This window comes from Phyllostomus hastatus, unplaced genomic scaffold (genome assembly GCF_019186645.2).
Source record: "Phyllostomus hastatus isolate PE091 unplaced genomic scaffold, TTU_PhHast_1.1 phas_scaffold_21, whole genome shotgun sequence".
Classification (NCBI taxonomy): Eukaryota; Metazoa; Chordata; class Mammalia; order Chiroptera; family Phyllostomidae; genus Phyllostomus; species Phyllostomus hastatus.
Genome location: NW_025334017.1, coordinates 42,981,335 through 42,996,282, shown reverse-complemented (window position 1 = coordinate 42,996,282; position 14,948 = coordinate 42,981,335). Strand labels below are relative to the sequence as shown.

Sequence of the window (14,948 nt, the reverse complement as noted above, 5' to 3'; positions counted from 1 at the left end):
TTCTTTCTACCGATGTGGGCATTTGACACCAAACAGTGAAAACAAGAAGTTTCATAAAACAGTGAAACCTTTAACAAGATCACCGTGCCGTGTGTGTGTTTTTCCGACTGAAGTCTAGGCCATCTGAATATTCAGAGCTGGAGACCAAACCAGTGGTTGGCTGGAGCGTGGACCATGCAGGCGTGTCCCAGGGAGTCTCTGCGTGGGCAGTCAGTTCTGTCTGGGCTGTGGCGGTGGTCGTGCTACCTCGCACACGTGGCGAAATGCCGCAGCTCTGGACACAGGGACGTGCCGGCAGTGTGTGCACGCAGACACTGCTAACATGCGTGGGCGAGGTCTGTACCAGCCTTGTGCCAGTGCCGATGTCTGGGGTTTGGTAAGGAGAGAGAGAGAGAGAGAGAGAGAGCCAGCAGGCATATGTTGGGAGGAGCTGGTTGATGGGTACAAGGGACCTCTCTGTACTAGTTTTGCAATTGGGGGGACCTCTCTACTGTACTGTTTTTGCAATTGGGGGGTCTATAAAAATTTTTTTTTTCAAAATAAAAACTTTAAATAAATATCTAAATCATCAAACTCTAGTCAGGGAGAGAAAGTAGGGAAAAACCATGACTGATACAGTAGCTATTGTTATGTAAACATTTCAAGGTCAACCAAATGTACAGAACAAAAACCCAGATCACACTCTCTGCTCTTCCCTCAGACCACCGACCGGTACTCCCACGCCCTCTCCCTGTGGTCAGTGTTCCGCAGAGGTGGCGTGACTGGCTGTTTTCTCCCGAGCTGAACCCATTCGTGCGGCCTGAGTGTGGCTGGGGAATGCTGCCCCCTAGTGGTGAGAAGCCAGGGAACCGTGGACGTGACCTATTTCAGGGACGCTTGCAGTGTGTCTGTGGCAAGGTTTCCAGTGCATGCATGGGCTTTTTTGTGAAGTGCCTGTCATAGGTTCTGTTCATGCTACATGTTGGTAGATCTTAGCTTTTTAGAAAAGTATTAAGTTGACTTAATAATGTCTCTAAACTTGTCCTTCCTCCAATTAAAGATACCTTCCTAATTAATGCCAACTCCAGACACAAATTATTTGTTTCACCGAAGCAGAGGCTATTTCTTGTCTCCATGCCTTTTTTTTCCTTCTGTCTTTCATAGTTCATATATTCATGATAAAGGCTTTCTTTATAATGCAACTTCCCTGTCTTTAAAAAAATGAAAAATAAAGAAGGAAAAGAAAGGATACGGTTGAGTGTTAGCTATTTCCAAATATTTTCTATTATTCTTTTGAGTAAATATACGACACAAAAATTGTGTCCGATCTTTATTTTCTTTAACCCTTTCAAGGAAAGCAGGAAAGTCACTGCCGGTGCCACCCTGTTCCCCGTGCCGGGCCACCACAGCCTGTGATGCCGGGCACAACCTTAAGGAGTCAGCTGAGCCTTGCCTTCATTTAATTTCCAAACCACAGAATGGGACCGGAAAGGAGTAGCCGGTGGATTGAAATAGCTTCTCAGTGGGCAGAGGAAAACCGTTGAAACCAAGAGCCAGCCCCAGTGTAGCTGTAGTTTTAGAAAATAGACGTGAACCCTCCTGTAAAACCGTAGGAGGTGCCCGAAGGGCCGTGGTCCAGCCGGGACCCTCGGTGCCGCTGGCCCCTGCTCTCCCCTGGGGCCTGGCACGGTGCCGGGACGTGCATGAGGGCCTGCGCCTCCTCCGGCAGTTAGAGGGCAGATGTTGCTTCAGAGCTGCTGAAGCAAAGATTTCTCCAGCTGCACAGCACTTCCTGTGTGCAGTTTCCGACTGCAGGGTATTGTGGCTTGGGCTGAGGATTTTTTAGTTTTTAGTTTTCTTCTTTTCTTCCCTCCTCCAAAGGCAATAGCTGGAAATGTGCAGGCTGGATTGAGATTGTTAGCAGACTATTTCTCTAGTTCTTTGAAACACTAAAAAATGTGGAGGGCTTGGGTATACTCAGTGGTTAGCTGGTAGTGCCTGGTGCCCTGGATTATATCATGCATTTAAAAAAACCTCATCTTTTGGCAGAATGGTAACCCGCCATTGCAAAGTTTCGCATTCGATCTTTCAGACATGCCCTCATGTCCCGATACGCCTCACTGCCTGTTCGTGCTGTGGGGCCGTCTGCGGAATGAGATCCATCCGCATGGGTAAGAGGGAGGCTTTCTTTCTCCCTCCTGTTACAAGCTTTGTCCATGCCCAACATAAAAACTTCAGGAATATGGAATAAATTAAATAAGAAAATAAAGATCATCATATAATTCTGACTTCCAACTTAATACTAATGTTATAGTAGGTCCTTTGAAGCAATTTTATGCATTTATACACAGAGACACTGTGTATCTGTATCATCGAAGTCCACAGCCTCTTATTCAAAGCCCTAGATAGAGGTCAGATGTGTTCCAAACTTCAGAATCCTACAGGTTTCAGAAGGGAGACAGAATGCACCCAGTATAACAACCCCGCCCCCTGCCCCCGCCCCGGTGACTTCTTAGGCAGGCCCTCATCATTAAATACAGTTTCACCTCCGCAGGGAAAGATGTGAATATTTACACGAAGGGGGAGAAGGGGGAGAAAGGCTCTCGGGAGCCCCGCCTCAGTTCCGGTGAGAGCTTCCCACCCAACGAATTCCGCTCCGGCCAGGTTTTGCTGCTGAATAAGGTTCCGTTGTTGTTCCTGTTTAAGTGCATGTATTGTACACACGTCAGTAGCCTCCCATCACCCCTGCCAGGCAGTAGCCTGCAATTATTCTTATCTAACGTCTGGGGAAACTGAGTCGGAGCACCAGGTAGCCCTCAGAGCTGGCGGCCAGACCAGGCGGCCTGCTCCGGGGTCTGTGCCTTTAAGCAGCACAGTGGACTGCTGCTCCATGGGTATGAATGGACCTCCTTTTATGGACATAGTACACAAAATGCTTAATTTATTTAAGTAGAAAGTATTGATTTATATAACGGCAAGTAAAACAGTGGCACAGATGTTGCAAGAAGCTGGCAAACAGGGCTCTGAGATCATTAACAGCCTTCCGTCGGCATGATCTGGGTCCCGGAAGCCTCCGGAGCGCCTTCCCCGGGCCCGGACCTGGAGGTGCATTGTGCAAAGCGGACGCTCAGAGCCCTCTGCCACACTCAGCCTCGCATGCCCCTCCGCCCCTCTGCTCTTCCCGGAGTTCCCACTTTCCATCCCAGCTGTGGCCTCCACCTGGGTCCTGCCGCCTGGCTCCTGCCGTCCCGCCTGCTACAGAGGGAACGTTCTGCCCGGAACCGGTTTTGGACTCCTCTGCAGTTTGCTCTGTCTGATCTCTCCTCACCCGCGTTCTCCGCAGCCCTCAGACCGGGCCGCCCACTCAGGACCCAGACTCGCGGGTGGGACTGCGGCCCAGGCAGTGCGCTGCTTTCGGGGCCCGCTGTCGGCCGCCACCAGGGAACGTGGGCTCATGAGGGGATGGCGCTGCGTCCTGGGCTCCACTGGTACCAGCCAGCCGGGTGCGATAGCTGTGTGCACCCCGCCAAGCGGGCACAGTGGCCATTCTGGGCCCAGTGCTCCTGGCTTCCTGTTGCCTGCGAACAGGAGTCTCAGAATGTGAGATGGCCTTTTCCTAAGGGCTTTCTTGGGAACACTCATCTCACGCCTGGTTTGGGACAGATGTCCTGGATGGGAAAGCACTTCGTGTTACCCTTGGGGGGACTGACGGCGCTCGTGTGTCCGTTCGAGGCTTGACAACGGTCCCGTGATGGAGAGACCTGTCCAGCTCAGAGACGTTTCCTGACTCCCCTGGTCCTCGCCGGGAGACCGTTGCTCAGGCAACCGCTTTGTTAGGTGGCTTGCTGGGTCGGGCGGTCCATTTCATTTCTTTGTTTTCATTTTATTCCATTTCTTGACTGCACTTTTAGAATTTATTTCCTATTTACCTTTCAGTACGGAATTTCCGATACTTAGGCTGGTTGCGTCTTTACACTTTGCCTCTCTATTTTTGATTACACCCTTTGATGCCTTTGGTGCCCTTCGGTTTAAACACGAAGAAACGGCCTAGTCGTTCCATCTGGAATGAGCCGCTTACTACATCTCCCACGAAAAATAATGGGCCCTCTTCCTGACTGCATTGCCCAGCTGTAGTGAGCAGTTGGAAGTTCAGAGAGGGGCGGGAGTCCCACAGCTCTGAAGTCAGGTCCGGCTGAGTTCAGGTCTCCGCCCCACCGTTTCCCAAGCCAGGTCACCAGAGGCAGAGTCTTCCGTTCACTCGCTCACTCGCTCACTCCTTCGTTCATCCAGAAGACACGGGTGTCAGGGAAGGCTCAGGGCAGGGAGACCCTTGGGCGGAGCCACAGACAAGTAGTAGATCCTTATGAAATTTTAGATGCTCTTTTTTAAAAACCAGAAACACTAGACAGCATTAAGCATTGGTTGATAACACTTGATGCTGAAAGACTGAGGTAAGAGCATTTTCTAAAGAAGAGACGTTCTCGATTCTGGCCCTGCCTCGGCCGGCGTTCACCAAGTGTTCGCTCTGTTCCAGGCGCGGTGCTGACCTGGGCTGTCACGCCCTATTTAAGAGGTTGCTTAGGCCGAACATCTAACAGTCCACGCTGATGTGCCCCTTCATTTCACAGGGGAAGATGGGCACGTCCGTAGGGCCGGGTCTTTGCACGTCCTGCGTTTCGTTGCCCAGGAGGAGAGAGAACACACTCGGGTCCCCGGCAGCGGTGGGCGTCCCAGGCGTGATGTGGAAGGCGGTGCCTTCTCCGCAAGGGCGGCTTCGAAATGTGTCAGCTGACGGCGGCTACCACAGCCACCATTGAGACGAAAATTCTCTGAATTCTCAAATTTGCACTGAGTGTCGAGTGCAGTGAGTCTTTGACCAGGAAGCCATGAAGCCAGCAGGGCGGGGCCGCGCGGGCCGAGGGGCAGCAGCTGTCTCTGTCTCTCGTCCGTTGAGTGCGGGCGGCGTGTCTGCGCTCACGTGCCGCTGCTCTTCCAGCATCGGGCCAGCCCGTGTGCGTGTTTGCTTCACTGAGTGGGTTTTGAAACTGTGTCGGGAAGGTGCTTCCCAAGCACGAGTGTGTTGCTGTAAAACGTGCACCGTGTGATGAAGACGTTCGGTGAAGGCGAGGAAGACGGGATCTGACCCCACTGGCAGTACGGTTTTGTTCTAGTCGAAACAACAAATTATACACGACACGCGCGGAAGTGAGATGAAAGGTCTGAAAGTTGATGGCAAACCAGCTGATTAATCATTTCAACAGGAAAGAAGTCCGAGGGGCTGGGATGTCTTATTTTAAACCGCAGCGCAGCTAGGTGGGCCCCCATCCTTGTGCTTTCCTGTGCGTCCTCGTCGTGCAGATCTGACTGCCCCCCTTCTTACAGTCGTCCTCACGTGAAATCAGGTGCTGCACGTGATGCGACGGAAAACAGTGCTTTTGTTCTCACTCAGCGTAGGGAGATGATGATGAATGTGGCCCATTCTCTACTCAAAGTGAATTGGACAAAACAGAATTGCATTCTTCTACATTAAGGAAGTTTTCTCGGTAAAGTTTGTAGAACAGTACTTTTCACTTCAATCAGTCTGGTCGGTTCCTGGAGCCTTTGGCATCCTGGTGGGATCCGCCTTTTGCCTTCCCTTGGTCTGTGTTGGTCTCCCAGGGCCACCACTCACCTCGGGTCTCCATCCACCGTGGTCACGTCTGAGACCACAGGCAGGCAGGTGACGGCCACTCTCTGACTGGAGGTCTTCTCTAGAGGAACTCTGGACGCCCTTAGACTAAGGCAGTGGTGCCCAAACTTGACCTTGCGTCCATGCCCCCTAGGTTGTTGGTCCCCACCCTCAGAGCATCTGATAACTAACTGGGTTTGAGATTTCATCTCGAACAAGTTTTCAGGCGGCACTGACATGGCTGACAGCCCGAGGACCCCACTCGGAGAACCACCAATAACGACGGTCGTTCTGGAGAGAGCTCCAGAGCCCTGCAGTGCCACCGAGAAGCCGCACCCTCGGTCCTCTGAACCCACGGCCTAGTTAATCGGTTTTACTTTCATACGTACCATCTGGTTGGTGTCATGTATTAACAGGTCCAATCACAAGTTGAATGAGAAACAGGCTGCTGGTTGATTATATCGCCCTCTTGTGTTTCCGTCATATTTCTCTTAATAACTTTCTGAATACAAAAATAATGCCAATTCATTGTTGAAAACTTAGAAAGTACAGGGGGAAGAGACAAAAATCACCCGTAACCTTCCAGCCCACCACGAAGGAGTTGAGATGTATCTATATCTATATGTCCTCTAACCATTTTTCTGTTCACACATATATCTTGTTTATGTGTATTCTTTAATCATAAACTTTAACAACATTGGGCTCATACTGTAGCACTCTTTTGTAACCAGCTTTTCCTCATTTACATATTTTGAACATGGTTTTCTGTTCGGTGAAGTATTACAGCCTGATTGGAACCGGGAGCAGAGCGGCCCCGGCTGCAGCAGGGTGGCAGCCCCCATTGGCAGCAGCCACGCACCCGCCCACCCCGGGCCCCACCCCGGGCCCGCAGAGCCCGGAGGCACTGTCCGTGACTTTGTTTCCGACAGCTGTGCGGACGCCCATCGTTCCACCGCGGTTTACTTACACGGTCTCCTATTTTGAACACATTTCCATTGTTTCCGTTTGTCACTGTCCGCAGAGATGCCTGAGGGCACCTTTTGACGTCTGAGCATGCGCTACAACTATAGACTATTTAGACGCTGACCATCTCTGGTGTGTGAATTCACTGTGGCACATTTTTGTTTTTCCTTCCTTCACGGTTGTTTGCGTCCACTAGGAAGTGGGCAGAAACAGCCCGTAGCCAAGGTCCTGTGGTTCTGTCAGTCCTTCCTCGGGTCCAGTGAAGAAGCTCATTTTCTTGAGATAGTTCAGACTTTCCCAAAGGTTGTGTTTATATTGTGTTTATATTTTTTAAGGGACGTTGTGAACTATACCAAAAAAATTAGGGTTCTGATAGGAAGAGTAAAGTGACCCTTGTGACCTCACAGAGGAAGTGACGTGGAGACTAGAAGGCTCTCGGCCAACAGCCAGAGGAGGGGTGGTCTAGGCAGAGGGTGAGGCTGCAAAGGGGCTGGTGTGGTTGAAGGGCAGAGGGCCCTGGGCAGGTGCCCAGGCCAGACCTGAACCAGGCTGGACTCGTATCCTGGTCAGTGGGGAGACGTCCAGTGGTTTTCACCGGGAGAGCGATGTGATCGGATCAGCACTTTGAAAGAGCACTCTAACTTGGGAACACAGGAAAGGGCCGTGGGCTCTGGAGTCGGTACATCCCTTAAACACCGGCCGCCTGCTTGCCCACTGTTGCACCTCGAGCAGGAGACTTAACCTCTCGAGCCTGTGTCCCCATTAACCAGGTGAGGCTAAGACCCACCACACAGAGTGGCTGTGAGCAGTAACTGCAGGTAGCGTGAGTTAAACACAGTACCGTTGTCACTTTAATAAGTCGGGTTCAGGCGCTCTGCCTAGATCATAACACAGTGTGGGGTGCATTATCACGCGGTTTGCGGAGACCCGTGCAGAGGGAGGCAGGCAAACATGGACCACGAAAGTCACCAATGGGGAGAACGTGGTGTGTTGTGGAGGATGCCTGGGGGTCCCCGCACCCCTGACCCAGCCTCAAAACTCTTTTCCATTATCTGAAGTGCTGTCATATTTTTTCCACCACTACCACTGAGCTTTTCAAGGGTGAGAAAATTCTTTAAAAAAAATCAACCTAGTCTCTGTTGCGCCAGGCATTTTGCATGCATAGGGCCCAGCCTCTGGATCGCACGTAGTCCCCTCAGCGGCATGTGGAGGAGGTGGCCTTATCATTCCCGCTCTGTAGGCAGGGACACCAAGTCTCTCAAATGGCACCTGCGCCTCGAGAATGCTGGACACCCCCGCCCCCCCCCCCCCCGCACTCCACATCCCTGGGCAGGGGGTGGGGGGTAACTCCAGCTCTCTTTTGTGTTGGATTTGTATGTAAGTGCCCTCCACTGGTGAGCAGCATTCTTTGTTTCCCGAACGCAAACAAACAAAATAAGGCTGAATTGAATAGGTCAGTAATCGCGGATAATTGTGTATTTATGTAGATAGGATATTATAGTCTTCAGAACATTCTGATATCTGCAAACAGTGCTATACATGCTTCACCGACTTCAGAGTCAAGACCTGGTTTGTGGTTTGACCCCTCCACTTAACTCGCCGAGCGTGTGCAAACAGGTTACCTAAGAACACCTTGCGGGTGGTTATCAGGGGCAGCCACTGGAGCCCAATGGAAAAGCAGGAGCTGTGTGGTGTCGCTCTCCCTGCTCCTCTCACACTGGCGGCTAGTTGAGGATCGTGCTGGAACTCTCATTGTCAGATTAGGAAACTGAGTCAGCAAGGCCAACGGCTGGCCAGCTATCCAGGCCTGGAGTGATGAGTGGCCACATGCCCGTGGGCTTCCCGGCTCGGGCCAGAAAAAAACACTTTCAAAGGCTTTGGTCTGTATCTTAATCCCCTGGAAAATGGCCTGATGACAAACCAGGCTCCAGTTTTAATAGCTTCAAGGTGGTCAATAGCTCCCTAGGGTGTGAAGGAGTTAACCCACCAGACAGAACGCCTAATTTATGCCAGGGAAATGTCTTCACTGCTGGGAGCTGGCTCCTTGTTCTAATTGGATTTTCCAACGTGCTGAGCAAGTCAGCAGATTTGCATTAGCTTTACTTTCAGCGAAACCTCTCAGTCTGTGAAGAGGAAGGAGAGAGAACCAGCCAAAGGGAGGGAGACTGTCAGAATTAATGCGGGATGACAAAGCAAGCCAATTATGTCCTTGCTAATTGAGGCAGTGGCACGGAGGTATCCTGGAGGTGCCATTGCAGAGCCAGGCTGCTCTCTGCTGCCCTCCCGTGGCAGGTCACCGGCCCTCTCCCTGGGCCGCAGAGGGCAGCACGCACGGACACCACAGGACAGGGTGACCCACGACCGCTGCATGGCTCCTGCGCTGGGGTCTGGTCAGCGAGTGAGCACACAGGTGCGGCCCCTCCCTTAAGAAGCCTTACTTCCTGGAGGGGAAGATGGGTGATGAGTCGGCAGATAAATGAGGTCCTTTCATCTTGTGGTAAAGCTATAAAGTTAGAGTGGGAAATCAGAAGGGGTGTGTGTGTGTGTGTGTGTGTGTGTGTGTGTGTGTGTCTGTCCATCCATAAAGGAAAACTGTGAAGTCGTCACCAAGCCTGGTAGTGTCCAAATAATGGTAAAGAATAAACGGCTGTTTTAATCAAAACCAGTATCAATTGCAGTTTATTTGCTGACACAGGTCACTTTTGCACAGTGACAGGTAGACCTCCGCCCCCTCCCAGCGGGCGCATTCCGAGTTTCCGGCCGGGCTTGGGGTGTGTGCTCGCAGGAGAGGCAGCCGCCGTGCGCCGTGCGGGAGGAGACAGGCAGCGGTGGTTTGGGGAGCGGCTGTGCTTGCCACTCCTGAGCATCGGCCCCAGCCAGCGTGGTCTCTAGCGTGCCGTGGGCTCAGTAAGACGGGAAAGGATGTCCTCCTAAACCGTGGGCTTCTGCCTCTCGTCGTGGGGAACCCCGCGAAGAACTTGTGGCTCAACCTTATCCTGAAAGGGAAGGAAACGGGTTATAGCTGAGTAAGTGAGAATGGAGTTAGAATTTTAGCGACGTAAATGGAAAATAGCCGTGTGGTAGATTGGAAAGGCTCTTTAATGAAACCCACTGGAGATGGTGAAGGTGCTGCAGGACGTCGGTCCCGTGTTGTCACTGTGTGACGCTGGCTGCACTGCAGCCGCCGGCGGGGATGCTTTCGGGACACCGCAGTTCGCAAGTCTTGCTCGGGCCGCGAGACGTGTTCCTGAAAGAGCTAGAGAATAAATGTTTAAAAAAAAAAAAACACAGGAAAATCACAGAATCCTCCAGCTGTGCAGCTACATGATTCACCTCTTACCGAGCAACACCCTAAAGCGTCGGAGGAAAGGGTCCTCTCTCCTCGGAGAAGCCCAGTGAAAGGCATTCCGCTTTGCCTCTCCCTAAGTGATGCCTGAGTGTTCTTTCCTCGGGAAATGGGTCTCCTTCTCTTCACTGCCTCTCTGTATCTTTTTAAGGACAGGTCGTTACCGTTCGCTTCTCATTTAAACAGTCTCCTCTGCCAGCTTTTATAAATGAACCTACTTTCTCCCAGGAAGTAGGTTGGGAAGAGTTTGTAAGTTTTTAAGTTGTTCTCCTGTGGCCTTTTCATACAGGCTTGTCACTGGGAAGATTCTGGATTCGTCATGCACGTTATTTGGCCTTCTTGGTCTCTTATCAGCCCCTAGAGTATGTGTGTGTGGATAACCACAAAGAAATTCTTCATTCTTGGGGTTTTCCATCCGCGCATCGGCAGCCCACCGCCGCCTGCCCCAGGCCTGGCCGCGGTGACGGCATCGGAAGGTTGAGGCATGTGCCTTGTGTGTGCCGTGTGGTCGGTCCATGGCTTCTGAGGGACTTTGCCTTCCTCGCAGCCCCCACGCTCAGTGCTAACCACAGAGTGGCCTGATTCTTTTGTCATTTTTCTCATGCAGCCTTCAGATCAAGAGGGCAATAACATCATGCTTTTTCCTGCTTCGTTTCACAAGGGATTAGTGTCATCGGTGACTGCACATTAAAAATGGTTTATAATCGCTATTTTCATTTTTTTGGTTGTTTTAGAATTTTTTTACTTTTTTATTTAAATAAACAATATGGTACGTGTTACTAAGTCTTCTTAAAAATGCAAAAAAAGCACAGAGTGAAAAGCGTCCCTCCCCCTGCCCGCGCAGTCTCCAGAGGACCCGGTCTCAGCAGTTTCCTCCGTCCTTTCCGAAATACTTCGAGCATAGCGTATTTTGTTCTCCTCTTAGACAGATCCTCGCACACTGTGAACTCTGTTTTGCACTTTGCTCTCACTTCAGGACAGCTTGTCTTGGGAGCATTTGCAAAGTCAGACACCAAGAGCTGCCCCATTTTGGCGGCCGTGTAGAACTTCCACAATGGATGAACCAGCCCCTGCTGACGAACGGTGACCTCCCCACCAGAGTAGACGGTCCTGTAGAGAAGGACCTCGAGCACACGCCGCTGTGTTTCCTTCATCCCGCAAATAGTTGCCGAGAGGCCACTCGGTGCCAGGCCGTGTTCTAAGTTCTGGAAATGCACCAGTGAGCGTGCAGACCTTGCTCTCAAAGAGCTTGCGGTCACACTGGCGCACAGCAGCCCAGTAAGGAAACACATACATACATGAAGGGCTAAGGACGGTAAGGATTTTGAAGGAAACTAATGCCTCCATGAGCAAGGAGAGGTCGGCACTGGCTTGGTTAGTGGGGGGGGGGGGGGGGCGGACACCACCTCACTCACCCACCATCCACAGAAAGGCCCGAGGCACACAGCCTGGCAGGACGCAAGGGCTCGTCTCCCAGGAACGAGACTGCGGGGGACCCAGAGCAAAATGTTACCTCGTCTCTCCATCGAGGGCAGAGGACGAGTCCTGTTGGGCTTTATTTTCCCATCTTTTATCCAAGAACAGTGTTTTTCAACATCATCATCATCATCATCATTATTATTACTACCTGCAAGCCCCCAACCCAAGGGGCCTGTTGAAAGACGTTTTCTTCCTAATCATTTGCCCCGTGAAGAAGTTTCAGCACCATAGGTGCTGATTCTCTGTATCAGTGTATGTCCTGTGGCCCCTTGGGAAGCCACAGAGCATCATCCTACCTATGATTCTTTCTCAACTCTCAACGCACTCCCTGAGAATCAGTGTCCTGGGCAGGTGGGTGTGGACTGAATCTGCGGCCTCTCACTGCTGGCCAGCCTGCCGGCCAGCTTTCTCTGTACAGGTGGTGGTGAAACTGCATGGATAGAATTGTCTCGGTAAGAACCTCTTGGTCTGTGAAATGAGAAAGAGTTGGTTGTTTCTGACCCAGCCCGTCTGGTGGCTTGCACTGAAAGACTTACTCGTGCGTGCAGTGGGGGAGCAGGGAGGGCAGGGGCGTGGGGTGACCTGCAGAGAGCAGGAAGCCTGGACGAGAGGCACAGGAGAAGCTTCGGGAGGAGAGGGGCCAAAGGAAGGCCTCCCTGCCCGGCCCCTCTCTGCTCCCACATTGCCCTTCTCATGTTTAACGTCCACGTGATCTTACAAATAAGCAGGAATCCAGCACTTCTCACGTGCATTAACTCATTCGGTGCGGACTCCAGCCAGCGGGGTCTGCGGTGGGTGCTACAAACAGATTCACACGGACTGCAGAAGTAGGGCGGAGGAAAGGGACAGCATGGCCACTCTCTGAGTGAGAGAGTGCCCTGACCCTTGCCTGGACAGGCTTTTATTGCCTTTCCTGGAGCTTTATATCAAGGAAGGTCCTCACTCATTATGCACAGGTTTGCTTTAGGTGATTACCTTTTACAGATTACAAAGAAAAGGATGTTGCTGATTACTTCATACTGATAACAAAGAAAGGATGTTGCAAATGCCAGGGAAAAATGGGTTGAACTGGTTACATTCTGTCCTTGGGAGGTTTAGCACAGACTTTGGGAAGTTACTTCAAAGATATGCATTAAACATTTGCTGTCTTAACTCGGAGTGAGGGCATTTTAGCAAAAGCAAGCCTCAAAGCAGCCTAGATACAATGCGGGCCTGGTTCCCCATGGGACAGCCAGTCTGTGGGCATGGCTCCTGTGTGCCGCCTGGCTGTTGTCTGAACCCGGGCTCAGCTACATTCGCCACTGCCACGTGGACCTGTTCCCTGTACTCATTCCGTCTTCACAGCAGCCGTCAGGAGAGGTTGGGATATCCTCACTTTGGAGATGTGGTTAAAAGGGTCACACACAAAGCTGGCGAGTGTCGGCGCTGGTTCTTCTCACACCACTGTCTCCCTCCGCCTCTCACACAACTCGCAATGCCACCGCGTGGTGAGGTGTTCGCTGGCACACACTGACTGCGCGTGTCCCTGGGGTGCGAGCTCTCTGAAGCCAGAAGTGGCATTTTCTTTCTTTGCTGCCCTCACTCCGGTGTAGAGGGCGTCAGAGAATGGGCACTTGGTAAATGGTGGGTGGACAGATGGGCAGACAGACGGACAGACAAATGATGCTTGTATGTAAGTAAAATTAGTTCTCCAGTAAGCGAACCCACCCACCTCTCCATCTCTGCAGGTGGCTGCAGTCTTCGTTTCAGGCTACTAGAATTGACTTCAAGATACTGCAGGTCCTCAAACAACAGCCAAGTTTGTTCGGTCAATGTTTCGCTATGATGCTGATGAGATGCTGTGGGAACTTAATTCATGTTGATATCAGTTAGCCTGCGGTGGAATTGGTTTCACTGTCTCGTGTCCCTTAAAGTCACGGAACCTACCTACGCTGTTGAGTGCGGACTTACCATACTAGTGGCCTCCTTGAAGACAAACTGCACTGTGCGCTCTTCCCAGCCCCGGGGTTGCTGACTCTCGTGCACCCCTCCCTTGGTTCCCCAGCCGCCCTCCTCTCCACTGGGCCGCAGCTTCTCCCTCTCCTCTGCAGACTCCTCCTCCTGCCATCTTAAAGTCACAGCGAGCCAGGCCGCTGGCTCAGAACCGTGAAAAACCTGCACCCCAGCGGTGGGTGCCGTCCTGAACACCTGTCTTTTTCGGGAAGTCTGGGCACTGAGGCTGCTGCCGTGAGCAGAACAGTCCAGGTTCTGCCCTCGTCCAGCTTGCGTTCTGGTCAGAGAGACTAAACCCACATATGGACAAGGCAGATGATTGTAGGTCTGATACATGCCAGAAAAGAATATAAAAAGGAAGTGGCGGGGTGGGGCCAGGGATGCCGCCCGGCCACGGCTGGGGGGGAGTCTCTCCTGCAGGTGAAGCAGGTGAGGCCCTGAAGCCCGGTGAGTGGGAAGTGCTCAGGCAGCACCGACCGGTCTCGCCGTTGCACATGTGCATTCTCTGCTAACCCTCCGGCACCTCTGCTTGTCTTGCAGCTCCAGGGTCTGAACCACAATGTGATCTTCACTTTGGATTCCTTGTTAAAGGGAGACCTGAAGGGAGTCAAAGGAGTAAGTGTGCACAATTTGATTTCCCCTGTAACTTGAAAGGATTGGTTTTGTTTGGTCTTTTGAGATCGTAGTAGTCCTTGCATTTAAAAGGCATTCTGAACCCTTTTAGCATAAAAAATATTGTTGGAAGATGATCACTGGGAAAGATTCTCCAGTTCCCATAATGTTGTTGACTGGGGAACACGGAGCAGACACTTTGAGGAAGATCGGGAGCCTGGGTGGGTGGGGCAGAGTCTGCCCCTGGGGCCGGCTCCACTTCTGGGACACCCCCTGGGGCCAGTGGGGTCCCACTTGACCCATGTGACCAGGGTACTCGCGCTTCCAACTCTCTCAGGCCTCTCGTCTGTAATGATAATAGCACGATGTGCGTGCAGGTGTCTTGTATAAACTTCCAAACATCCTGTAAAGGAAAACATTTTTGCTAAGATGTTATTTGCAAATTATTTACTTGCCTTCAAACAACAGTACATTGAATTTCAATTTCATTTTCTCTTTTCTAAGGATCTCAAGAAGCCATTCGACAAAGCCTGGAAAGATTATGAGACGAAGTTGTAAGTTGTGTTTGTGTGGTTTGGTTTTCTGTTTTTCGTTTTTGTTTTAATAATTGTGGTGAGTTTCCTAAGAAAAAGAATGACCGAGAAGAGGACAGAGCGCGTCACTTACATCTTCTGGACAACGAATCTGTCTAGTGTAGACGTGCAAGGGCTGAGAGGCTGGCCGGGCGCATCCCCGCACCGTCCCGGACTGCAACACGTTGCTTCATCGTTGTCCCGACACGGTTGTAACACCAGGCTACGGGCTGGGGTGGGAGGAGAAACGTACTGGAAAGCATTTCATAAAAATCTTGGCTGAAAACCCTATAACTATAAACATAAGAGAATAAAAAGGCATTTCCGTGGGCGGCAG

The 14,948-nt window shown here is 51.5% G+C and overlaps 1 protein-coding gene across 5 annotated transcripts in view; it reads left to right on the top strand.

Annotated features, from left to right (window-relative positions):
* ASAP1 (ArfGAP with SH3 domain, ankyrin repeat and PH domain 1) overlaps positions 1–14,948 on the top strand; it is a 271,886-nt gene that overhangs the window by 184,472 nt on the left and 72,466 nt on the right. For all 5 annotated transcript variants that reach the window (XM_045861006.1, XM_045861004.1, XM_045861007.1 and 2 more), the window contains 2 exons: positions 13,968–14,042; positions 14,544–14,593. In XM_045861006.1, the coding sequence (XP_045716962.1) occupies positions 13,968–14,042; positions 14,544–14,593 (125 nt within the window). The remainder of the gene's footprint in view (positions 1–13,967; positions 14,043–14,543; positions 14,594–14,948) is intronic.